Source organism: Mustelus asterias, chromosome 14 (assembly GCF_964213995.1).
Source record: "Mustelus asterias chromosome 14, sMusAst1.hap1.1, whole genome shotgun sequence".
Taxonomy (NCBI): Eukaryota; Metazoa; Chordata; class Chondrichthyes; order Carcharhiniformes; family Triakidae; genus Mustelus; species Mustelus asterias.
The window spans coordinates 95,504,798-95,531,697 of record NC_135814.1 but is presented as its reverse complement, the minus strand read 5'-3'; the positions used below and the strand labels follow the sequence as shown (position 1 = coordinate 95,531,697).

Genomic DNA, 26,900 nt, shown 5'->3' with positions numbered 1-26,900 from the left:
TCCCCGGTGCTGTGAGGCAGCCGTGCTAACCACTGTGCCACCGTGCCGCCCCGCATATTCAATACCCTTTTGAAGGTCCCTGTTAAATCTGGCTTTGGATAGTGTGTTCCAGAGCACAGCAACACACGGCGCAAATAGAAGCCTCGCTCTCATTCTTTACTCAAATCTGTGCATCCTCCGATGACTGACGTGGACACAGTTTCTGCACCTAAACTGCATTGAGTAGGGCTAATGATGGAGTCCATTAGGATCAATGCACAAGACAATAGCCTGTTTAACTGGAGATATGATGTGGAGATGCCGGAGTTGGACTGGGGTGAACACAGTAAGAGTTTTAACAACACCAGGTTAAAGTCCAACAGGTTTATTTGGTAGCAAATTATCTGCTACCAAATAAACCTGTTGGACTTTAACCTGGTGTTGTTAAAACTCTTACTGTAGATACACACACACTGATAGAGCATTGGGAGTTAAAACTCCCAGCGATGATGGGCGTGACACTGAAGGGGTGGAGGCTGAAGGGGGTTCTCGACATTGAATTGTCGGAAATTAAATATTAAATTTTCTCATTTTTTTAAGCAACAATAAAGAAACGCACATTTCAAATGTATCGACAATATGAGATCTTGTTAACTGGCTCGTTGTAATTCAGTTTGATTATCGGAGTAAGGCTTTTGGCAGCTGGATAGTTCACACAGCTGTATGGAGACCACATATTTCTTCTCCTAATTCCTGGCTGGCTGCTTAGGGCCAGCCTCCTTCACAGTTGATCTCTGTCGGAGACAGAGACGCAGGCTCCAGCTCCGCTCCCCACAGCCTCCCTTTGCTGCTCCCACAGTCTCCGTGTGCTCAGCACACAAGCCTTGCTGCCGTGTGGTGGGAGCCATGGCTCTGAAGGTACTATTCCTCCTCTTTGCGCTTTGCTCCACATGGACCGGTCTACTGGCACAACAGGACAGTGGATATCATCCAGGTGGGTACTTAGAGCGCTTGTCGAAGAAGAACGCTTGAATCGTTTGCAAGGAAATTCTTTAGTAATGACAGGCTTGCTTAGGGTTTTGCAATTCAATACAGGCTGACCTGATTGAAATCAACTTTTAATCAAATCCTTATGGCATTTACTCTGTGCAGAATCCTTCTGTTAAAAAATACAACTTATAAATTCCAACGTGGAGTTCAGGCGTATACAGTAAAAGGTAAAGCATGGTGTTGAGATCTTGTGTCTTGCTTGTCTTCACACTGTTACAGAGTTAAACAAAAACAATCAGATTTGCAAGTAATACGGGAAGGTGAAAGTAATTGCTTGTCTCTTAAGGGGGGGTTGACTTCAGTTTGTAACTGTTAACAAAGCACTTTTGCTAATTGGGAGACAGCTTTTAAATCTATTCTTGAACCATTCCTAGTGCCAAGTGTTCCTATCATTCTCCTCTCTTCACAGATTGCCCTGTTGATCTATTTTTTGTGCTGGACACTTCCGAGAGTGTGGCCTTGCGACTCCAGCCTTATGGCTCCCTGGTTGATCTTGTCAAGAAGTTCACCACAAATTTTGTCGACAAGCTCGAAGACCGGTAATCCTCGCCGTTCTACCCTTTCACTGTAACTTTCGCTGCAACTTTTAAGTGCAAAGAAATTCTCTTGTAATCTTGTTCGCCTGTATCTCTTTTCGTCTGAAGGTGGCACTGTAGGTTGAGCGGGAAAGGCTAACTTCATTTAAACTGGCTTCCCCCAGATATTTCCATTCCGCTTAAAGAATCTACCCATTTGCATACACCCTCTTTTGCGATCTCTCGCCTTTGCTTTGCTGTCCTCCTAATGTGGCTAATGGCTTGATCGAGGGGAGGGGGTTGGTATTGGCTGCCAATAAGCTCAACTGGTCATTGTAATGGCTCAAGCAGGGCTGGTGGTTTGGGCTATTGTGACCAAACTGTGCAGATTTCTGCCTCCAAAGTGTGCAGCACAGTTTGGGGCCAGGGTCTCAAAGCAAAGAAATCGTCAGCGGAGATAGAGTTACAGCACGGAAACAGGCCCTTCGGCCCAACTCGTCCATGCCCACCAGCTTTCCTAAACTGAACTAGTCCCATTTGCCCGTGTTTGGCCCATATCCCTCGAAACCTTTCCCATCCATGTACCTGTCCAAATGTCTTTTAAATGTTGTAATTGTGCCCACCTCTACCCCCTCCTCTGGCAGCTCATTCCATACCCGCACCACCCTCTGTGTGGAAAAAGTTGCCCCTCAGGTTCCTTTTAAATCCTTCCCCTCTCACCTTCAACTTATATCCTCTAGCTTTGGACTCCCCTGGGGAAAAGACCCTTAACTATTCACCTTAACCACGGTCCTCATGATTTTATAAACCTCTATAAGGTCACCCCTTCATCCTCCTGCATCCAGGCAAAAAGTTCCATCCAGCTTCTCCTTATAATTCAAACTTTCCAATCCTGGTAACGTCCTTGTAAATCTTTTTTGCAGCCTTTCCAGCTTAATAGCATCCTGCCTATAGCGGAGCGACCAGAATTGTACACAGTACTCCACCAATGTTTTGTACAGTTGTTACATAACGTCCCAAGTCCTGCACTCAATGCTCTGACTGATGAAGGCAAGCGCCTTCTTCACTGTCTACCTGTGACGCCACTTTCAAGGAGCTATGTGCCTGATGGAACAGTTTAAACTGGGAAGTACTGTGCACAGGGCACGGTCAGCTGAAGACATGGCTACCACTGTTGTGGGAATGAAAATCCACATGTGCAAAGGGTTAACAAATCATGTGGCCTATTCTCTTACTGCATTGTCAGTCTAGAAAGAGACATGTTGCTTCAGTGAACTGCCCCGTGGAAAATTTCAATGCTTATCATAATAGACATGATAATATTATAAAATACAGGGTCAAAAGTACTGACATTTAGACAGTGCCTCCGGTGATCTCAGGATACCCCATGCAGCCAACAATGTACTTTTAAAAAGATAATGGGATCACTGTTGTAATCATATAATTATACAATACAAAATCACAGAATACTACAGTGCAGCAGAGGCCCTTCCGCCCATCGAGGCTACACCGACGCATGAAATGTCCTGACCTGCCCACCTAATCCCACTTGTCAGCACTTGGCCCAACGCCCTGAATGTTATGGCGTGGCAAGTACCCATCCAGGTACCTTTTAAAGGATGTGAGGCATCACATCTCCACCACCCTCCCAGGCAGCGCATTCCAGGCCGTCGCCACCCTCTGGGTAAAAAGGTTTTTCCTCAAATCCCCTCCAAACCTCCCACTCCTCACTTTTACGTTGTGTCCCCTCGTAACTGACCCTTCAACTAAGGGGAACAGCTGCTCCCTATCCACCCTGTCCCCAAGCCTATCCAACCTCTCTTCATAACTTAACAGTTCCATCCCAGGCAACATCCTGGTAAATCTCCTCTGCACCCCCTCCAATGTGTCCACATCCTTCCCATAATGTGGCGACCAGAACTGCACACAGCTGTGGTCTCACCAAAGTTCTATACAACTCCATCATGACCTTTTATAACCTATACCCCGATTGATAAAGGCGAGTGTGCCATATACCTTTTTCACCACCCTATTTACCTGCCTTTCCACCTCCAGAGATCTATGACAGAAGGAGGACATTTGATCCATCGGGTCTGTGCTAGCCCTGTGATGGAGCCATTCAGCTTGCCTATTCCTCCACTCTTTCCCTGTCACCCTGCAATCTTTTTTTCTTTCTCCAATCCTTTATCAAGATTTTTTTTTTGTAAGTTTCTCCTGATTCTGATTTCACCACCTTCCGGATGCTACACTCCGGATTAAAAACCTGCCCAGCAGGAGAATCGTTCAATCCCTTTATGGGTGGCACGGTGACACAGTGGCTAGCACTGCTGCATCACAACGCCTGGGACCCAGGTTCGATTCCTGGCTTAGGTCATTGTCTGCGTGGGTTTCCTCCGGGTGCTCTGTTTCCTCCCACAGTCCAAAGATGTGCGGGTTAGGTGGATTGGCCATGCTAAATTGATCCTTAGTGTCAGGGGGATTAGCAGGGTAAACACATGGTGTTACGGGGATAGGGCCTAGGTGGGATTATATGGGCTGAATGGCCTCCTCCTGCAAGATTCTATAATCTTTCCTCTGCCTTCTTTTGCTCAATCAGTTTCCTCTGTTTAAAACCAGCAATTTGACAAATCTGCTTTGTCGTGATGTCAGCTGAGAGAGAAATATTGGCCAGGACAAACTCTCCTCTTATACAACCGCAGCACTTTTCCCAGCCACAGAGGATCCTGTTTGGGAGGCAGCAGCGCTGACAGTGCAGCATTCCCTCAGCGCCACGTTAACGTGTCAGCCTGGATTATTCCCAGAATTCCCCGGAGTTGAAATCACAGCTCCTGACTCAGAGGCAGGGTGCGCAGGTTAGGTAGACTGGCCATTTTAAATTGTCCCTTAGTATCCCAAGATGTGTGGCTTAGATGGATAATGATGTGGAGATGCCGGCGTTGGACTGGGGTAAACACAGTAAGAGTTTTAACAACACCAGGTTAAAGTCCAACAGGTTTATTTGGTTACAAATGCCATTAGCTTTCGGAGCGCTGCTCCTTCGTCAGACGGATAAGCCATGGGGAATGTGTGGGGTTACAGAGATAGGGCAGGTAGAGGGTAAGATGCTCAGTTGAAGAGTTGGTGCAGACTCAATGGGCTGAATGTCCTCATTCTACACTTTAGGGATTGCATGGATTATCTCATTGCCGTTTGGGAACTCTCGACTCCTGGTTGGGAAGCTCACTTACTGGGAGAACGTTTTGGAATTTCACAGAGGCATGGCCATGATTCATTGGTTGTGGAGAGCAAATAGCTTTCCTCTGATGACAGCGTTATGAAGGCAGCTCACCACCACCTTATCAAGGGCAATTAGAGATGGGCAATGAACGCTGAAAGTTCACATCCCAAGAACAAAATGAAAGAAAAGGAAGTTGAGTATTTTTGAAAAAAAGCAAGATGCTATCAAAGCTTTTCGTCTTGCACTCATCAGGACAGTTCAGAGGAAATTACCAAACTGTAACAGGGGAACAGCAATTTATACTGCATGTGCATGTTGATTGGTTGGCATGAGAACTCTGATTGGTGGGAGGCGTTGTCACGGAGAATGCAGCTTGAAACAGTTAACTGCCCAGCTTTGTTCAAATTCCCATGGTCAGGTCGACTCTGATTGGCCAAGGTTGGGGTATGAACTGGGGAATGACAATTCCTTAAGCTGCTGTTTAGATGGAAAAGGTGCAAAGTGTGCACATGCTCCTTCTGTGTTCAAAGGACGAGGCCCTGTATGTGAATATATGTGGCTTCTAGCATGTGTTAGCAAGTCCAACTAACAAAGGAAGTTATTGCTGGAGGGCATTAGATATTAGACACAATCAATCACAGCAATGTGGTTGACTCTTTAACTGCCCTGTGGAATGGCCCAGCAAGCCACTCAGTTCAAGGGCAATTAGGGATGGACAATTAATGCTGGCCTTGCTAGCAATGCCCACATCCCGTAAAAGAATTTAAAAAAAATCTCTTGCACCTTAGTACACCAAAGTTTGCAACTATATAGTGGCCGGAATGTTATGGCCATTCACGCCAGTGGGAATTTCCCATCCTGCTGCAGTGAATGGAGATTTGGCTGGGCGCCAAATTCTCTGACTTCGCCTCAGCGGGACTGTGGCATGAACAGCTGGTGAGATCGAGCCCAGCATCTTTCATGAAGCTCCACAGGAATTTACAGCCAATATGTTGTCACTGTTGTAATGTCGGGAAACTGGAAGCCAAATGACGCACAGCAAGATCCCGCAAACAGCAACAAAATGAATGACTGGATCATCCATTTTGGATGCTGGGATAAAGAATATATGGAACAAAGAACAAAAAAACAAAGAAAATTAAGGCACAGTTACAGGCCCTTCGGCCCTCCAAGCCTGCACCGACCATGCTGCCCGACTGAACTAAAACCCCCTACCCTTCCAGGAACCATATCCCTCCATTCCCATCCTATTCATGTATTTGTCCAGACGCCCCTTAAAAGTCACTATCGTACCTGCTTCCACTACCTCCCCCGGCAGCGAGTTCCAGGCACCCACCAACCTCTGTGTAAAAAAACTTGCCTCGTACATCTCCTTTAAACCTTGCCCCTCGCACCTTAAACCTGTGCCCCCTAGTAATTGACTCTTCCACCCTGGGAAAAAGCTTCTGACTATCCACTCTGTCCATGCCCCTCATATTTTATATTTCGGAGCTATGCAGAGATGACACTACGTGTGTAACAGGTTTCATTTACTGTGCTTTCAATTGTCTGCTCCACGTTTCTGTCCAGCCTCCAGCCCTTTCTGCTTGTTTACTGTCCTCTGGGTGCACACCCAGCCATAACCAATCGAGCACGATTCCTTGCATCAATTCTAAGTGTCTCATCCCAGATTTGACTCTGACATCAAGATGTAATTCCCATTTCTCCGTAACGAAGCAAGTTTGTTCTGGCAACTTGATCAACTACTGTAGAATGTGTACACTAACACCAGCCCTATGTTTAGTGTCAGTATATTGGATCAGTTGGGTTGCCATGCTACTCTCAGGGCTGGATGTTACACTCCTCTGCTGCTAGGTTTGAACACAGTAAGAAGTCTAACAACACCAGGTTAAAGTCCAACAGGTTTATTTGGTAGCAAATACCATAAGCTTTCGGAGCGCTGCTCCTTCATCAGATGGAGTGGCATCTGACGAAGGAGCAGCGCTCCGAAAGCTTATGGTATTTGCTACCAAATAAACCTGTTGGACTTTAACCTGGTGTTGTGAGACTGCTTACTGTGTTCACCCCAGTCCAGCGCCGGCATCTCCACATCATGGCTAGGTTTGAAGGCAGGGGGCATATGAATTCCAATGGGTTGCCTTCCCGCTGCCTGCCCCTCCACTCTGAAAACCTATGGGTAGCAGGGGAGGGGATGAGCAGCCCACCCACTCTTGGCCCTTAAGTGACCAATTAATTCTATTTACCCATGGCGGGGAGAGACCTATCCTTGTAGGAGGCATTCTCCAACAACCCCCCGCTACCCACACCAGCTTCTTGAACATTCCATCTCTCCACCTTCCCCCCCCCCCCCCCCCCCCCCCCCCCCCCCCCACCCCTGCACACCTCCCTCTTGACCCCTCTCCAAGACCTCTGACCCCGGACTTACCTGAGTTCCTCGGCATGACGGTATTGCTTTTAATCCCAGCGGTGGCCACCGCTCCCACCTGGCGCTGTTGGGACTACAGAGCCACTGGCCATCCAATTGTCTGGCAGCTCTCTAAGGGGGAACCTCCTGCTGGTGAAGGGGTACGGCACGGTGGCACAGTGGTTAGCACTGCTGCCTCACAGCGCCAGGGACCCGGGTTCAATTCCCGGCTTGGGTCACTGTCTGTGTGGAGTTTGCACGTTCTCCCCGTGCCTGCGTGGGTTTCCTCCGGGTGCTCCGGTTTCCTCCCACACTCCAAGGATGTGCGGGTTAGGTTGATTGGCCATGCTAGATTGACCCTAGTGTCAGGGGGATTGGCAGGGTAAATATGTAGGGTTACGGGAATAGGGCCTGGGTGGGATTGTGGTCGGTGCAGACTCAATGGGCTGAATGGCCTCCTTCTGCACTGTTGTGATTCCATAAAGTCTTGTCTCAAAGCAATTATTATTATTTTTTGTTCATGGGATGTGGGCGTCGCTGGCTGGCATTTATTGCTCATCCCTGAGGGCATTTAAGAATCAACCACACTGCTTGCGGTGGTAAATTGCCACAAGACAGCTGACATGACCAAAGAGAGTGGGGAGACCTTTTTTACCCATCGGGGGGCAGGAGTTGAGAGTCACAGGAGTCCCATAAAACCCCTACCATTGTCTCGTACTGTCAGTGCAACACCACGGCTTTGGCACACGGCTGCCCTCAAATCAGTACGCACAAGAAAATGAATCAACACCCAGACCTCTGCCATTATTGACACCAAAGAACGAAGAACAGTACAGCACAGGAACAGGCCCTTCAGCCCATCAACCTGCGCCGACACATGAAGCCTCTCTAAACTAAAGACCTTTTGCCTCTACCCAGACCATATCCCTCTAAGGGGCGGCACGGTAGCAAAGTGGTTAGCACTGCTGCTTCACAGCTCCAGGGTCCCGGGTTCGATTCCCGGCTCGGGTCACTGTCTGTGTGGAGTTTGCACATTCTCCTCGTGTCTGCGTGGGTTTCCTCCGGGTGCTCCGGTTTCCTCCCACAGTCCAAAGATGTGCGGGTTAGGTTGATTGGCCAGGTTAAAAAAAAATTGCCCCTTAGAGTCCTGGGATGTGTGGATTAGCGGGTAAAATATGTGGGGGTAGGGCCTGTGTGGGATTGTGGTCGGTGCAGACTCGATGGGCCGAATGGCCTCCTTCTGCACTGTAGGGTTTCTATGATTCCCCGCCTATTCATGTATCTGCCGAGAGGTCTCTTATCTCGGAGGAGATGGGGATGTAGTGGTAATATCTCTGGACTAGTCACATATTGGCTCAGGAGAATGCTTTAGGAACATGGGTTCAAATCCCACCACAAGCTGTGGAAATTCAATTCAATGAATGAAGCTTGGAATTTAACACTAATCTCAGTAATGATGCTGATGAAACTACATTGACTGTTGTAAAGACCCATCTGGTTCACTCATTTCCAGTGGAAGGAAACCAGAGCACATATCCACTCCATCTGACGAAGGAGCAGTGCTCCGAAAGCTAATGGTATTTGCTACCAAATAAAGCTGTTGGACTTTAACCTGGTGTTGTTAAAACTCTTACTGTGTTCACTAATTCCCCTTCAGGGAAGGAAATCTGCCACCCGTAGCTGGCCTGGCTCCAGCTTTTTTGGATAAATATCCTTAGGCAAATCCACAGAACTAGCTGGTTCCAAACTGGGATGGCCCATTCCATTGAGGATGGTATCCATTGCAAACGAGACATTCTAGAAAGGCCATTAATGAATACAATGCAGATTTACCAGGATTGTACCAGGAGTGAAACAAAAGGAAAATGATGGGGAAAGATTCAGGACTTTATAACATTTCCTTGGGTGGAGATGTCCAAAACAAGGGAGTGCAACTTTAAAATGAGAGGTGGACCATTTGGAGGAGATGTTCCGAAACACACAAAGAGGAGTGGAAATCCGGAATCTTATCCCCCATGTGTTACTGGGGGATTGAGGTGGGAGCGGCCAATTGAAAATGGATACATTTTTGTTCGCCAAAAGAATTAAGAGGCTAAGGAATGACAGATCAGCTATGATCCTATTGAGTGGGTACAAGGGGCTGGAGACCTGCTCCTGTTCCTATGATAGAATCATAGAATCCCTACAGTACAGGAGGAAGCCATTTGGCCCATCAAGTCTGTACTGACCATTTCCTGCCCGGGCCTATTCCCATAACCCCACACATTTACCCTGCTAATCCCCCTGACACTGGGGTCAATTTAAGATGGCCAATCAGCCTAACCAGCACATCTTTGGACTGTGGGAGGAAACCAGAGCACCTGGAGGAAACCCACACAGACACGGGGAGAACGTGCAAACTCCATACAGACCTGAGGCTGGAATTGAACCCGAGTCCCTGGCACTGTGAGGCAGCAGTGCTAACCACTGTGCCACCGTGCCGCCCCTATGTTCTTAGGTGGGGAAATGTAATCAAGTCCCAGATCCACCTGATTGTCAGAGCAAGATTCAGGTGTTTACTCCTCCTGTTCCTATTTCCCAATGGAGCTGAAAAGGCTAAGGGGACATTCAATCAACATTTCTTAAGTTCTAATAAGGTTTGATGGAGCAAAGAAGGAAAAGCTTTCCTATGGTTGGGGTGTCAGCGACAATAAAGTGTTAGCGCAGCTTAAAATAAGATAAAATGTGATTGAGGAAAAAGATGAAGAGAAATATCTTTGCCCAATCGGCCGTCCAATGCCAAAACATTGAATGTATTCAGGAGGCGGCTGGATATAGCACTTGGGGCGAATGGGATCAAAGGTTATGGGGAGAAAGCAGGATTAGGCTATTGAGTTGGACGATAGGCCATGATGGTGATGAATGGCGGTGCAGGCTCGAAGGGCCGAATGGCCTCCTCCTGCTTCTATCTTCTATGTTTCTATATTTCTAAAACATGGGATGATTTTTACCAAAAGACCAATTGAGGCAGAGGCCATTGTATCTCTGACAGAAAAATAGCCTGAATCTTTGAATAAATACGGGGAGCAAGCGAGGCAGTGGAATTCATTTGAGTCTGCTCTAGCCAAAGACCCTTCGACATGGTTAGGATTTTCCTGCAGAGAAATTTTCTGGGAATAAGCAAGAATCAAGGCCACGCAACTGCCCTCTGCCCCTACCCCACAAAGGAATGATCTTCACTGCCTCATCAATACAGATGAAGTTTTGAACTCAATGTAGCCTTAAGTAGCTGCATTGCTTGCTGCGTTTGCACAGATGAATTTGAAGACAATTAATCACTCACTTTAATCCAACCAAGATTTACTAGGATGCTACCGGGACTTGATGGTTTGAGTTATAAGGAGGGGCTGGATAGACTGAGACTTTTTTCCCTGGAGCGTAGGAGGCTTAGGGGTGATCTTATAGAGATCTATAAAATAATGAGGGGCATAGGTCAGCTAGATAGTCAATATTTTTTCCTAAAGGTAGGGGAGACTAAAACTAGAGGGCATAGGTTTAAGGCGAAAGAGGCGAGATACAAAAGGGTCCAGAGGGGCAACTTTTTCACACAGAGGGTGGTGAGTGTCTGGAACGAGCTGCCAGAGGTAGTAGTAGAGGCGGGTACAGTTTTGTCTTTTAAAAAGCATTTAGACAGTTACATGGGTAAGATGGGTATAGAGGGATATGGGCCAAACGCGGGCAATTGGGACTAGCTTAGTGGTAAAAACTGGGCGGCATGGACAGGTTGGGCCGATGGGCCTGTTTCCATGCTGTAAATCTCTGTGACTCGATAACTGTAGTTCAGCTGATGAAATGAAACTCCTTGTTGAATGGTGTTCTCTCTTCATTAGGTGGTCAGAGTTGTCGTGAATAATCACTCGCATGTCCCATCATCTATTTCAGACTCCTCATTGGGGTGCAACTGCGTTAAGACAATCCATAGGGTGTCACGGTGGCCCAGTGGTTAGCACTGCCAGCATTGGGTCACTGTCTGTGTGGAGTTTGTACGTTCTCCCCGTGTCTGCGTGGGCTCCCTCCGGGTGCTGCGGTTTCTCTCCACAGTCCAAAGATCATGGAATCCCTACAGCGCAGAAGGAGATCATTCGGCCAATCAGGTCTGCACCGACCACAATCCCACCCAGGCTCTATCCCCATAACCCCATGCATTTACCCTGCTAATCCCCCTGACACTAAGGGGCAATTCAGCATGGCCAATCCACCTCACCTGCAGGTTGTCCCTTAGTGTGCCAAGATATATAATATAGGTCAATGGGATTAGCAGGGTAGATATGCAGGACTCTTTTCTCTACTTACAGATGCTGCCAGACCTGCTGAGATTTTCCAGCATTTTGGTTTCAGATTCCAGCATCGGCAGTAATTTGCTTTTATAAATACGCAGGGCTATGGGCTAAACCTGGGTAAGTGTTGTTGCAGGCTCGGTGGGCCAAATAGCCTCCTTCTGCACTGTAGTGATTCCACGGTCATCAGCCATTTTAGTCCGTCGGCACAAGTGGAAGTTATTACCCTCACTGTGTACTGAAAATAATGAAACGTTGGCTCTATTCTCTCTCCACAGATGCTGTCAGACCTGCTGAGATTTTCCAGCAGTTTCTGGATCTGTTTGTGAAAGTAATGTTGACTCTGAGTAGGAGTGTAAAACGGATGATAGCGAATCAGTAGCCTGTTATACATCTTTCTCTCTCACTACTTTTATTCCCACTGACTGCTCTCAAATGCAACTGCCTTCCCCAAAGGAACTTCTTGGTCGGCCAATGATGGGGCAAGAGAAATTTCTAAATCAAGTTGAAGTGAGGAATCTGTTTTTTTTTCAGGTATTACCGATGTGACCAGATACTGGAGTGGAACGCTGGGGCTCTACACTACAGTGACGTTGTGAAGGACATCCACCCCCTCAAATTCATGAGCTCACAGGAAAAGGCAGCGATGATTCGTAACGTCAATCGGCTGACTTACATCGGCAAAGGCACGTTCACCGACTGTGCCATACGGAATGGAGCTGAGCAGCTTCTGCTGGGGTAAGAGGACCCTAAGAATTGTAGCGTCCGGGAACCAAAGCGGGGAAGCTCATTGATAATTTCCTGTGCGTCTCCTTGGGCCCAAGGCTCAGGACAGCCCAAGGGTATCTCTAACATTGAACCTATAATGATGTCAGTAGCAAGGTTGCATCAGAATTGTACAGCCCTTTTTTTGAGGGATATTTGTACCAGTGCCATACATGTTGTTGCCTCGGAGAATGGACAGTTGCTTTACCAGGGAGATGTACCATTAGTGATGATGAGTTACTCTCGGGCTATATCTATATTAGTAATCACTACCAGATCAGTGCTGTCATCAGTTGAGCTCTTGATGGTAGAGCTAGATTCTGTTCTGTTTCTCCAATCTATCTAACCCCTCCATATAGCCACCTACTCTATCATCTTCATTTCATTCCCGACCAAATATCTCCCAACTCTTCTTTAAAGGAATTAGTTCACTGAGCAACCATTGCATTGCGTGTAAATCCCTGAATTAGTCCTATTGTCGCCTGGATCATGCCCCATCTTAGCACGATTTTCTCAAAATGAGTACAAGTTCAAACATCTCAGCCTGGATTCATCCTTCCGCAGTTTTGAACTTCAGAATTAACATTGCCACCCTTCTCTGAGCCATCTTCAATGCAGCAATAACTCTCCAAAGTCTGTCCACCATCTACAAGGCACAAGTCAGGAGTGTGATGGAATACTCTTCACTATAATCGATTTAAGATGAGGAAAGGTGGGAGATGGAGTGGAGCGGTGTGAACTGTTTACAGTTCAATGCTTATTTATTAGTGTCACAAGTAGGCTTACATTAACACTGCAATGAAGTTACTGTGAAAATTCCCTCGTCGCCACACAACTCCAACAACACCCAAGAGGCTTGACACTATCCAGGACAATAAGAACATAAGAAGTAGGAGCAGGAGTGGGCCATTTGGCCCCTCGAGCCAGCTCCGCCATTCAATAAGATCATGGCTGATCTTATCATGGACTCAGCTCCACTTACCCGCCCGCTCACCATAACCCTTAATTCCTTTACTGTTCAAAAATTTATCTACCCTTGCCGTAGAAACATCCAATGAGGTAGCCTCAACTGCTTCACTGCCCACTTGATTGGCACCACATCCACAAATATTCACTCCCTCCGCCACCGACGCTCAGTAGCAGCAGTGTGTACTATCTACAAGACGCATTGCAGAAATTCACCAAAGATCCTTAGACAAACCCAAACCCATGATCACTTCCATCTCGAAGGACAAGGGCAGCAGATACATGGGAACACCATCTACCTGCAAGTTCCCCTCCAAACCATTCACCAGTCTGACTTGGAAATATATCGCCGTTCCTTCTGTATCAAAATCCTGGAATTCTACCCCAAACGACATTGTGGACTGCAGCAATTCAACAAGACGGCTCACCACCACCTTTTCGAGGGTAACTCGGGGTGGGCAATAAATGCTGGCCAGCCAGCGACGCCCATGTCCCACGAATGAATGAATAAAAAGTTATACCATTTTACAGCTCAAAGTAAGATCGAACGTTTCATGCGGGATCTTGTCAATGAATGACGGCAATGACAAAATAGCTTCTGCCAACTTGTAATCAAATTCCTCTGAAAAGCCCAGTGTTGGATTGAGCCTATGGACATTAAGACAATGGTTCCATCCTCACCCCTCTTATTCCTTCAACGCTCTTGTAAGTGGTTGCACAAGTTTCGTGTATGACGTATATTGTTCTGACTTTTGTAAGGGCTCAGCTGAACTTGCTGTTGCTTCTGAGCGATTATACTTCGCCATGTTGACCAACGTCCTGCTCCCATATGTAAAAATAAGATCATTAACTGTGCAGGGAAGCCCATGTTTTTCCAGTTGCTCTCAGGTCACTTTTGGCACTTTTCAGGGGAGTCTGGGCCATTTTGGTCAGAGATCCGGTCGAATTAATACCTCACAATCGTGAGGAAGGAGACATGTATTGAAGACAGCACGAGAGATGGGTTGTCTACCATCGCGGTGGGAATATTCCCACCAACCATCCCCCCCACCCCCCATCCCCCATTTGGGGGCTATCAATGTTTCACCCAATCCCCATCTGTTTCAATGTTTGAATACCCTGGGTGTGATTTTACGACATCTCTCGGGCGAGGCTCGTAAAATCCCGAGTCCAGTGGAGAATTCCGCCCTGCGAGCCTCGCCCGCTCCAATTCCGGGGCAGGCGAGGCGGTAAAATTCCGGCCCCCTGTCTTTTGTTCATGAGTTCTGGTGGAGAGTGACATTACCGGCCAACTGAAGTAAGGCTAATTTGGGATTTGCTGTATGTTAGTGCTCGCATAGAAGCAAATAGTTAAATAAGTGACGTATCATTGCTCTCATTCCAGTGGCTCCCACCACCGGGAGAACAAGTACATGGTTGTGGTGACAGATGGACATCCCATCGAAGGATACAAGGAGCCATGTGGAGGATTGGACAGTGCAGCGTCCGATGCAAAGAACCAGGGGATAAAGATATTCTCAGTGGCCATCACGCCAAATCACTTAGTACGTCTACAATGATGCAATCTTTCCTTCTCTGTTCACTTCAGGGACTTTAATTGAAGCATTTTATGTCGTTTTGGATGGAATTTAGAATGAGTTAACCAGCCAGATTTATTCTGGCGTTAATCTTCCTCCTGCCTATACTTCATCTCTCCTTATGAACTTTTCTTTCCATTCCTTTCTCCCTCATGCTTTTTCTATCCACCCTCCTCCAGTGCTATTCCCCTCAACTACTTCATGTGGGAGCGAGTATCACATCCTCACCACTCCCTGGGTAAAGAAGTTTCTCTTGAATTCCCTGTCAGATTTATTAGTGACTATCTTGTATTTATGACCCATAGATTTGACCTCTCCGCAAGTGGAAGCACTTGTTTATACGTCTATCCTAAAGACCCTTTAAAGACCTCCGTTTAATCAGCCCCTTGCCCTTTTCCTTTCAACCCCAGCCTATCCAATCTTTGTTGATGGGTAGATCCCTTCAGTCCTGGTATCATTCACGTAAATCTTAACACCATCGTAAATGTGCTTACTTGTAATAGTAGTGAGTGGAATGCAATAAAGCGAGGAAATGTAATAAAACAGGAAGGGAACACTAAACCTCAAAGCAAATGCAAGCCTAACTTTAGCTTGCTCAACAAGGTGCGAAACTCGTGCTTATGGTCTTGGATGATCAATCCAGAATTCATGCCCCCAAATTGAATTAGGGCAGCATGGTGGCACAGTGGTTAGCACTGCTGCCTCACAGCGCCAGGGACCCGGGTTCAATTCCGGCCTCAGGTCACTGTCTGTGTGGAGACTGCACGTTTTCCCCGTGTCTGCGTGGGTTTCCACCGGGTGCTCCGGTTTCCTCCCCAGTCCAAAGATGTGCGAGTTAGGTGGATTGGCCATGCTGAATTGCCCCTTAATGTCAGGGGGATAAGCAGGGGATCGGGCCTGGGTGGGATTGTTCTGGGTGCAGACTCGATAGGCTGAGTGGCTTCCTTCTGCACTGTAGGGATTCTAGTTTCTGAATTCCACAAACCTGGTAGTTTCTGGCTGGCACCAGATAGCAAGCAGACCTTGTAAGCTACCGGACTGGTGTTTAAAACCCAAGCCCCTGCCAGCTTTACTCAGTCTGGCTTGCATGTGATGCCAATCCCACATGAGTTCATGGACAAATGGGGAAATTGTAACTCAACTCAGAGGAGCTTAAGGAATCCACATTGGCACAAACAAGAAGCACTGTTCTAAAGTTGGGCCAGAACAGTGGGAAATTAGCCTGCCCTGTATCTAAAATTAAAATCTTTGATAATGGCATTGGAAAATCTCATGCAATTCTTTGCCAGTAGTTGCATCTATGTCAGTAACAGTTACAGTCAGATTTTAGTGCGGAGTATTCGGGAGATATGGGTTTGACGCGATCCAGGTGGCTGTTGGAAAATGAGTTTTGACAATTTGCAGGTTCAGTGTGAACTGAAGCACTTTGAGTCGAGAAGCAAGCATTGGGATTAGCTGTGATGATAGATGAGATTGTTGTAGGTGCAGGCTCGATGGGCCGAATGGACTGCTGACTATAGCAACATAATAGAACAGGAGTAGACTACTCAGCCCCTCGAACCCACTCAACTGTTCAATAAGATCATGGCTGACCTGTGGCCTCCTCCATGTACCTGCCCGAAGCCCATATCTCTTGATACCCCTGCTCAATAAAAAAATGTCTGCCTCAGACTTAAATCTAACAATCGAACCAGCATCCAACACCTTTGAGGGGAGAGTTCCAAACCTCCACCACTCTCAACGTGTAGAAGTGTTTTCCAGCATCTCTCCTCAATGCCTTGGCCCTAACGTTTAGATTATGGCCCCTGGTTCCAGAGCCTTCAGCTCGTGGAAACAGTTTACCCTTCTCCATCCTGTCCTTCCCTGTAATATTTGGTAGACCTCTAGCAGATCACCCCTCAACCTTTTGAATTTGCGAGAATCATGGATTCAGCTCTTGAGTAGTCCGCCATGGAATGGGAAAGGGACGAATCATGCCCTGTTACTCTTCATGTACCCCTCAGCGGGCAGTACCAGGAGAAGCCAGGAGCAGGTCACTCACCTGCCTTCTCTTGCTGGAGATTGGGAATCCAACAAAGGCACATGACAAGGAATAGAGAATCATAGAATCATTGGGCAGCATGGTGGCACAGTGGTTAGCACTGCTGCTTCACAGCGCCAGGGACCCGGGTTCCTGGCTTGGGTCACTGTCTGTATGGAGTTTGCAATTTCTGTGTGAGTTTAGGTGGATTGGCCATGATAAATTGTCCCTTAATGTCAGGGGAACTAACTAGGGTAAAATGAATGACGTTATGGGGATAGGGCCTGGGTGGGATTGTGGTCAGTGCAGACTCGATGGGCCAAATGGCCTCCTTCTGCACTGTAGATTTGATGATTCATAGAATCCCTGCTGTGCAGAAGGAGGCTATTTGGCCCATTGAGTCTGTACCGACCACAATCCCACCCAGGCCCAATTCCCGTAACCCCATGCATTTACCTTGCTAACCCCCTTGACAATAATGGTCAATTTAGTACGGCCAATCAACCTAACCCGCACATCTTTGGACCGTGGGAGGAAACCGGAGCACCCGGAGGAAACCCACGCAGACTCGGGGAAAACATGCAGACACGGACAGTCACCCGAGGCTGGAATCGAACCCGGGTCCCTGGCGCTGTGAGGCCACAGTACTAACCACTGTGCCGCCCCATTCCATCCCAGTGAGACACCTTAGAGAGAGGTCAGATGGTTCCCAGTAGTCAGAAACAATAGACACCTATGCTACTGTCCAGATGAGATCCAAAGTACAGGATGCCAATGAGTTTGAAAATGGTGGAAGCAAAGATTAGGTGAATCAGGACATTTTCACTCAAGAGTGTTCAGAGACAGAAGGGGTGATCCGGCTAAGGAGTTCCAGGTGATCAAAGGAATGAATTCAATGTTTGAGTTATAAGGAGAGGCTGGATAGACTGGAACTTTTTTCCCTGCAGTGTAGGAGACTTAAGGGTTGATCTTATAGAGGTCTATAAAATAATGAGGGGCATAGATCAGCTAGATAGTCAATATCTTTTCCCAAAGGTAGGGGAGTCTAAAACGAGATGGCATAGGTTTAAGGTGAGAGGGGAGAGATACAAAAGCGTCCAGAGGGGCAATTGTTTCACACAGAGGGTGGCAAGTGTCTGAAACAAGCTGCCAGAAATAATAGTAGAGACAGGTACAATTTTGTCTTTTAAAAAGCATTTAGACAGTTACATGGGTAAGATGGGAATAGAGGGATATGGGCCAAATGCGGGCAATTGGGACTAGCTTAGTGGTTTAAAAAAAAAGGGTGGCATGGACAAGTTGGGCCGAAGGGCCTGTTTCCATGCTGTAAACCTCTATGACTCTATGACTGTAAGTATTGTGCTTCAAACCTTGTGAGGAGAAAGCTGGCTTACCTTAAAGGTGAACACCATAGCTTCTTATTCTGTAGTCAGCCTAGACCCATCAGGAACTGTTTGGCTGCAAATTGGACTCAGATGCAGCACTATGTTGACCAGTCTGAGGGACAACATCTCAAACTTGCGAGATTAAAACGTTTGAGTTCTTTTCCATGTTTCCCCTCAGTCTTCATTGCTGTCTGGGGCAGGGAATTCCAAAGGATTAATATATCTCTGAGAGAAAGAATTCCTCCTCATTTCTGCGCAGATGGGAGACCCCTTTGTTTTGGGTCTGTGGAATTTTTGGATTCCCCACAAGGGGAATCATCCTCTCAGTACCGGCCCTGTCAAGCCCCCTCAAGATATCTTATGTTTCAATAAGATCACCTCTCGTTCTTCTAAACTCCACTGAGTATAGGTTTAACTGCTTAGCCTTTCCTTATAAGAGAACGACTTCAGCCCAGCAGTTAGACAATTGAACCTTCACTGAACTGCCTCCAATGTAAATAAAGTTAATTTAACTTAAAGTTAAATTCATTTGTGTCACAAGTAGGCTTACATTAACACTGCAGTGAAGTTACTGTGAAAATCCCCTAGTTACCACACTCTGGCGCCTGTTCGGGTACACTGAGGGAGAATTTAGCACGGCCAATGCACCTAACCAGCACGTCTTTAAGACTGTGGGAGGAAACCGGAGCACCCGGAGGAAACCCATGCAGACATGGGGAGAACGTGCAGATTCCACATAGACAGTGACCCAAGCCAGGAATCGAAGCTGGGTCCCTGGCGGTGTGAGGCAGCTGTGCTAACCACTGTGCCACCGTGCCACCCATACAACCCTCCTTAAAATAAGGAGAGTGAAATTGACTATAGTACTGTAGGTGTGATCTCACCCAAGCTCTGTACAGTTGTAGCAAGACCCCTCTACTTTTATACTCCATTCCCCTTGCAATAAAAGCCAACATTTTGTTTGCCGCCTTAATCGCTTGCTATACCTGCATGCTGACTTTTGTGATTGATGTACAAGGGCAGCCAGATCCCTCTGTACTGCAGCATTCTGCAGTCTCTCTCCATTTGAATCATATTCTGCATTTCTATTCTTCCCAACAAGTGGACCACCTGTTATTTTCCCACATTATGCTCCATCTGCCAATTCTTTGTCCACTCAGTATTTATATCCTGTTGCAGATTCTTAGTGTCCTCCTCACAACTTGCTTTCCCATCTTTGCGTCTTCAGCAAATTTGGCCACAATACACTTAGTTTCTTCATTCAAGTCATTAATCCAGATTGTAAATAATTGAATTCTCACCACTGATCCCTGCGACACCCCACCAGCTACAGTTTGCTAACCTGAAAGATACCCATTTATCCCGACTCTCTGTTTTCCTGTTAGTTAGTCAATCCTCTATCCGTGCTAATATATAACCCCCAACATCATGAGCTCTTATTCTTGTGCAGTAACCTATTTTGTGGCAGATTATTGAATGACTTTTGAAAATCTAAATATGCTACAGGCCCCCCTTTATCCCCCCTGCTTGTTACATCCTCAAAGAACTCTAAGAAATTTACCAATTAAAAATTTCCTTTCACAAAACCATGTTGACTCTGCCTGAATGTATTATGATTCACTAAATGTTCTATTACTTCCTCCTTAACAATGGATTCCAGCATTTTCCCAATTCTGCTTTCCCTCCTTTTTAAACTCGAGATGCTACATCTCTAGACCCCAAGATGCAGGCCATCTGGTCCACAGGACTTGCCAGCCTTTATTCCCATTAGTTTTCCTGATACTTTTTCTCCGGTGATCGGGATTGTTTAAATTTCCTTACTCCCTTTTTTCCCTTTCATTTCCTTCGATCGACAAAGGACTCAAGGATTATGGGGGGGAAGTGGAGTTAAGATTTTGATCCGTTCAGCCGTGAATCTATTGAATGGCAGAGCGGGCTCAAAGGGCCAAATGGTCTCCTATTCTTACATTCCAATGTTCTTATATAAATGTGATTTTGCTTTAGGAAGCGAGATTGAATCTGATCGCCACTGATGTCAGGTATCGACGGAATTACACAGCAACCCTTCAGAGTGAGGTGGAATTAAACAAGACAATTGACGATATTCTCCAAACTATTGTGAGTATCCCATGTTGTACACACTTGGAGAATGTATTTGACAAGGGTGTTTCAGGTCTGACCTTATGAATGGGCACTTCCAGCAGGGAGTGCCAGTCTTCCATTGGGATTCCTGTCTGTACCCATTCATAAAATCAACACTGCTGTGCCAATGTGGGTGGATGTACCTCATCACATGGTTACAAAGCTAGACTTTGCCTTCCAGAGATTGAATCACAGCTGATCGAGATCTCCATTGAGTGTTGTAGATGAAATAAGCCCAGATTGCACATTAGTCCCAATGCAAAACGGCTTGGGTCATGTTAAATTCCTTCATGCTGAGGGGGTCCCCTCAAGAACTACTCCACAGCCAGGCATCAGGGGACACACCCTGAGGGATGACTGAAGCCGCCAGTGTGAGTACCGCAGATATAGCACAGTTAGGCTCAGGGTGGCGATCCCTCGAGTCAACCTCAAGGATGTGCATCGAGTCTCCTCACTCCTGAAGGAGGCATGGCGACATTCCTCCAAGTGCTACATGAACCAGCTTGTGTTCTCTGGAAGGGAGAAGGGAAGTTGCCAATTCAAGGCGGATTCCTTTGGTTCCACCTCCTCAGAGCTGGATTGAGGCTGACCTGTGTGTTGGGGAGGAGCCCCTTTAAGGGAATGGGTCATTGTATAGAAAGTAGAGTTAATATATCTTTATTCAGTCTACTCACTCCAAACGACAACTGCCCTCTCGGGGCGGTTCCGGCCAGCTCACCCAACACCCCGGGTCACATGGCTGTTCTGTTTTGCCCATTTAACAATCCGGGAGAAGGTTCGATAAGAGACAGGCTAAAATTATAACCTCTAAACTATCATAATGGTTTATTGAAAAGGAGTAATACAAGAGGAATGAAAACAAGTAATGAGTCTCACTGCCTTCTGCCCATCAGGGACCCCGATAATGACAGCTGGTCTGGAGCTCATTCATGACCCTGGTCTGGGGTGAAGTCCAGTTTACTCAGATCGAAGCTCCTCCTTTAACAGTGTAGCACAAACAACTTCTGTGTGCGACTTGGTATACTTGAAAAACAATGTACAAGAGAAATACAAGCAGGTTAATCTGGCCTGTGATTGCATTGGTATTCATAGAATCCCTACAGTGCAGAAGGAGGCCATTTGGCCCATTGAGTCTGCACCGGCCACAATCCCACCCAGGCCCTATTCCCGTAACCCCACATATTTACCCTGCTAATCCCCCTGACATTAGGGGGAATTTAGCATGGCCGATCCACCTAACCCGCACATATTTGGGCCGTGGGAGGAAACCGGAGGAAACCCACGCAGACACGGGGAGAATGTGCCGACTCCACACAGGCAGTGACCCGAGGCCGGAATTGAATCCGGGTCCCTGGTGCTGTGAGGCAGCAGTGCTGACCACTGTGCCACCGTGCCGCCCTACTTATTATGATTATCATATGGTGTATACTATGGCTGCATTCCAAACTTTGAATCCCGTCGCATGTGTGTTGCTAAGTTAGCTAGCGAATATATTAACTCTTTACTTTCTATACAATGACCCATTCCTTTAATGGTGCTGCACCCCAACACACAGGGTAGTCTCAATCCAACTCCGAGGTGGTGTAACCAAAGGAATCCGCCTTGAATTGGCAGCTTGCCTTCTCCCTTCCGGAGAACACAAGCTGGTTCATGTAGCACTTGGAGGAATGTCGCCATGCCTCCTTCAGGAGTGAGGAGACTTGATGCACATCCTTGTGGTTGACTCGAGGGATTGCCACCTTGAGCCTAACTGTGCTATACCTGTGGTACTCACACTGACGGCTTCAGTACTGACATCTCTCACTTTTATCAGTATTAAACTCACAATAAGAGAAGAACCCAAACCACCTTTAGATGGCTGACTGACTAAAAAAAACTCTGATGTCAGGAGAGGTTTATGTCTGAAAATGTACTCTTATTATGACAAATATTTAGATAAGAGCATCTTCTAAATTGCCTATGCTTCAGTCTAATCTCAAGCTAAATTACCTTTCAAGTATTGACAATATTTGAAACAAAGAGAAAATGTACAATTTATATATTTATCATTGATAATATCCCAATTAGGGTTATAGACTCCACAATAGGACATAGCTTTCAGTCTCTGGGAGTTAAACTTAGCTAGAATAGCTCCATTAATTCTTAATGGGGCATTCCACTGCCCAGTCTTTAACAGAGATATTAGCCTGTGTATAATAACTTGCCTGCATTAAAATAGCAGACAGAAGGGCTTTTTTTATTAATGTTTTAAACACAGCTACATCATTATCATGGGCAGTCATTTCGAGGCTCCATTAAAACCTCTTCCTCTGTTTGCAAGTTCTTATCTTCATTGACCATTATATCCATTCATTTCTACACCGAGTGATTCCTAATGATTAATCTCTTTATTCACTGTTTGGCTGTTCCTACGCTCAATAGTTCTAAAAGACTGATTATTTCACAAGGAATGGGAATTGTAAAAAATGACATGGGCGTCGCCGGCTGGCCAGCATTTATCCCTCGTTGCCCTTGAGAGTCAACCACATTGCTGTGGCTCTGGAGTCACATGTAGGCCAGACCGGGTAAGGACGGCAGATTTCCTTCCCTAAAGGACATTAGTGAATCAGATGGGTTTTATCGACAATGGCTTCATGGTCATTGTTAGATGGAGAAACTAGAAGCAGGAGTAGGCCATTCGGCCTTTCAAGCCTGCTTCGCCATTCATTTTGATCATCAAATTCAGCATCCTGATCCCCCCCACTCCATATCCCTTGAGCCCCTGGAGCTATATGTCTATCTTTATAGACTTTTACTTCCACATTTTCTTTGGATTCAAGTTTCACCATCTGCCATGGTGGGATTTGAACCCAGGTTCCCAGAGCGTTAGCTGAGCTTCTGTATTAATAGTCCAGTGATAGTACCACTAGGCCATCACTGTGTCCATGATGTTACTGACTCCAGTTACTGATGGATTCCAGTGGTCAGAATGGATAACACAAACATTTAATAGTATTGGATTTCTGGCCTGAACCTAAACCTAAACATGGTCACCAATTGCCTTTGTACAACCTATTATAACCTTTTTTTATCCATATATTCAAATAGATCTAATCTCTTCTCTTTCTCACTTACAGTATGCTGAAGTGGAACCAGTGGTATGTTGCATCAACTCAAATTTGATTTCAAATTATTTGAAAGGATTTATTAGCATATATTTGCATACTGACACTCATTTAATTTTCCCTTTGGCTCGCAGTGTTGCTCCTTCGAGTGCCAGGTAAGTTATCTTCATTTCTTTGCGATATGAAAATTGGCTTTCTACAGTGTTGTTTTACCGGGACTTATGTGTACAAACAGGTCTGGTTTCTGTCTCTTTCAGGCACTGAGAGGATTGCCCGGAACCTTTGGGGATCCCGGAGAAAAGGTTAGTGTCTCAGGTTATAGATGATGTGCGGGCGGGGGTATAGCTATAAGTCACAGCATTGGTCGTGTAAAGTCTGCCCGTCACTTCAAGAACTACTGAATCATGTGTTAGAATGTAACCGGTGACAACTTTGTATCAGATGTAATGTGACCAATGGTAACAAGCTGGAAGAGTCAGCTGACCCAGTGAACCATGGAATCAATTACATAATGATGTGATGGTCAGCTGACTCACTATAAATAAGAACCTGTTGGGAATAGTGGGGAACTTGGAATGGCCCAGGACGAGGCCCCAATTCTGGAGTAATGAAGTTTCATTATGAAACCCTTTCTTTGATTTATAAGTTGAAGTAAGTTTTGTTATATTTTTATTGTCTGCATTTGAAGAGTTCCTTCCGAAGAAACACCAAGTGCCGTAGAATGCAAATAAAACCTCTCATATTTGGTCCATATTGGAAATATCCAATGTAGAAACTTCACAATACAACCTTTATCATCAATTGAATTCAAATTGCCAGGATCATCTGTCACGAGAGTCCTCCCACTTTCTTAACTAGCTGGAGTGATCTTATGACATGAAAGTTTATTTGGACCAGTCAAGTTAGCATTTGTGTAGTGCATGTGAATAGTGTAAGATATCGATCCTCATCGCATTGTGCTTTGCACTGGTTGTATCTCAAAGTTAAGATGGACAATGTGTTGTTTCGTAACAGGGTTCAGATGGTCGGCGAGGCTCTCATGGCCCTATTGGCCCACCTGGACCTGTGGTAAGTACAGAACCTGTTTTCCTCTTCACTGTTGCTTCTCCTGTAACATTACATTAATGTGTCCAATAGGCCTGGATTAGCAAGGCCTGTTCTTAATCATAGAAGCCCCACAGTACAGAAGCAGGCCATTTGGCCCATCGAGTCTGCACCGACTCTCCAACAGAGCATCCCACTCAGACCCTAACCCTGTAACCCCATGTATTTACCCCGCTATTCCCCCCTAACCTGACTAATCATTGAATCATACGATCCCTACAGTGCAGAAGGAGGCCAGTCAACCCATCGAGCCTGCACCGACAACAATCCCACCCAGGCCCTAACACCTTAACCCCACGTATTTACCCTGCTAGTCCCCCTTACTCTAAAGGACAACTTAGCACAGCCAATTAACCTAACCCGCACATCTTTGGACTGTGGGAGGAAATCGGAGCACCCGGAGGAAACCCACGCAGACAAGGGGAGAATGTGCAAACTCCACACAGACCCAAGGCTGGAATCGAACCTGGTCCCTGGCACTGTGAGGCTGCAGTGCTAACCACTGTGCCACCGTGCTGCCCTGGCACTACCTAAAACACAAAGGATCAATTTAGCATGGCCAATCAACCTAAGCTGCACATCTTTGGATGTTATAAAGTTATAAGGTATTCGTACTCCAATTCAACTACTGTACCTTACACCATTTATTGCAATGAATATTATTTTGCACTATCCCAGTAACAGACACGCTTTTGCAGAGTTCCAATGACTTCTTTCCCTGTGCAATCTTAGTCCTTGTGGCCTTGCAAGATCCTCCCCATTTTCCTCTACAGTTCAAATATCTAGTGCTCCCTTCATGCAGTTATCACCCTCTCGGGTGACGTTCTTGCTTGTTCTATTTTCACACAGATATTGGCACATGTTAAAATTTGACAATTCTGATTCTCCTGCAGCTCAAACATTTCCGTGTTCTCTCACTATTGGGTCCCCTGAACTATTTAGATATTGTCTTGCTGAGGAACTGTGGTTTGAACTTTTGTTTTTCTTTTGTGAGATGTGGGTAACTCTGGCAAGGCCAGCGTTTGCTGCCCGTCCCTAATTGCCCTGGGGTTTCTAGACCATGTCAGAGGTCAGGGGTCACGTGTAGGCCTAGTTGGGTAAGGACGGCAGATTTCCTTCCCTGAAGGACATTAGTGAATCTGATGGGTTTTTTAAACAACAGAAGATAATACCTTCATGGTCACCATCACTGAGATAGTTTTATATTCCAGATTTATTAATTGAATTTAATTTCCAGATGCCTTGGTGAGATTTGAACCCAATGTCCTCAGAGCGTTAGCCTGAGCCTCTAGGTTGCTAGCCCAGTGACATTACCATAGGCCCCCATTTCCCCATATTGTATGCTCAGGAAATTGGCTCAGGAAATTGTCTGGTTATATGCCCTTTTGCAGGCTTAAACTCACTGGGCAGGATATTGAGGCCTTGCTCGGGCAAGACCAGAAATTTCTGCCTGAGGTCAATGGAGATTTCCGTTGTCGAACCCTGGCCAGCTCCGATTCAGATGGGCTGAATGGCCTTCCGACTCCTCAGTGTTTTGATATTGGATGAATTCAGTGCGGCAGACTGAATTGCGATAGCTGTGCGCACTGCAAATTGTACATGCTGAGCTTTCTGACTGAAATGTCGGTATGTTTTCCTGGCATTCCAACAGGGAATGCAAAACTATTACCATATATAGCATAGCACAGCCGGCTTACAGCTAGTGTAAGCTCAACAAAGAGCCGTGAACACAATGTGAGTGAACATTGCGCACAAGTATATGTTTAAACTTAACGTAAGCACAACTGCAAAAGGGGAACTTTAACTCGCCCTCGCATCTGAATATATCCTTCCTCACATTGACAGGGAACGAGGGTTCACACTGACAATGTAGGAGAAGGAAGAGGCCATTCAACCCCTCAAGCCTGTTCCACCATTAAATTAGATGATGTTTAATCAGCCCAGAAAAAGGCAAGGCCACAATCTCACAATCTGCCCTACGCAGTCTTCTTTTTTTTAGAAACTGGAGCAGGAGGAGGCCATTCGGCCCTTCGAGTCTGCTCCGCCATTCATTTTGATCACGGCTGATCATCGAATTCAATATCCTGTTCCCCCCACTTTTCTTTTTGCCTTCTAACTCTACATTCTCCCTTTGTCTTTTGTAATACCGTCTAATGCCCCATGCCCCATGCATATTGTTTTGCCTGATCTGATTCCCACCCCCATCCCCACTCTGGGGACAGCTGGAGACAATAGTATCAGCAGAAGCACTCTCGCGACATCCCTGTTTGTTACTCCAGGAGAAATTATAAATCTGCTTATTTTAAATGGGCAAATATGGAATGGTAGCTGCAATAGTAATCTCCAGCAAACATGA

General features: G+C 46.2%; 1 protein-coding gene across 1 annotated transcript in view; it reads left to right on the top strand.

Moving 5' to 3' along the window:
* The first annotated feature begins 664 nt into the window (after positions 1-664).
* The window catches only part of col6a1 (collagen, type VI, alpha 1), a 105,515-nt gene continuing 79,279 nt past the window's right edge, over positions 665-26,900 (top strand). Inside the window, exons 1-9 of the mRNA XM_078228914.1 lie at positions 665-973; positions 1,439-1,568; positions 12,016-12,219; positions 14,597-14,756; positions 20,199-20,312; positions 23,453-23,473; positions 23,575-23,595; positions 23,698-23,742; positions 24,455-24,508. Coding sequence (XP_078085040.1) covers positions 886-973; positions 1,439-1,568; positions 12,016-12,219; positions 14,597-14,756; positions 20,199-20,312; positions 23,453-23,473; positions 23,575-23,595; positions 23,698-23,742; positions 24,455-24,508 — 837 coding nt within the window. The 5' untranslated portion in view covers positions 665-885. The remainder of the gene's footprint in view (positions 974-1,438; positions 1,569-12,015; positions 12,220-14,596; positions 14,757-20,198; positions 20,313-23,452; positions 23,474-23,574; positions 23,596-23,697; positions 23,743-24,454; positions 24,509-26,900) is intronic.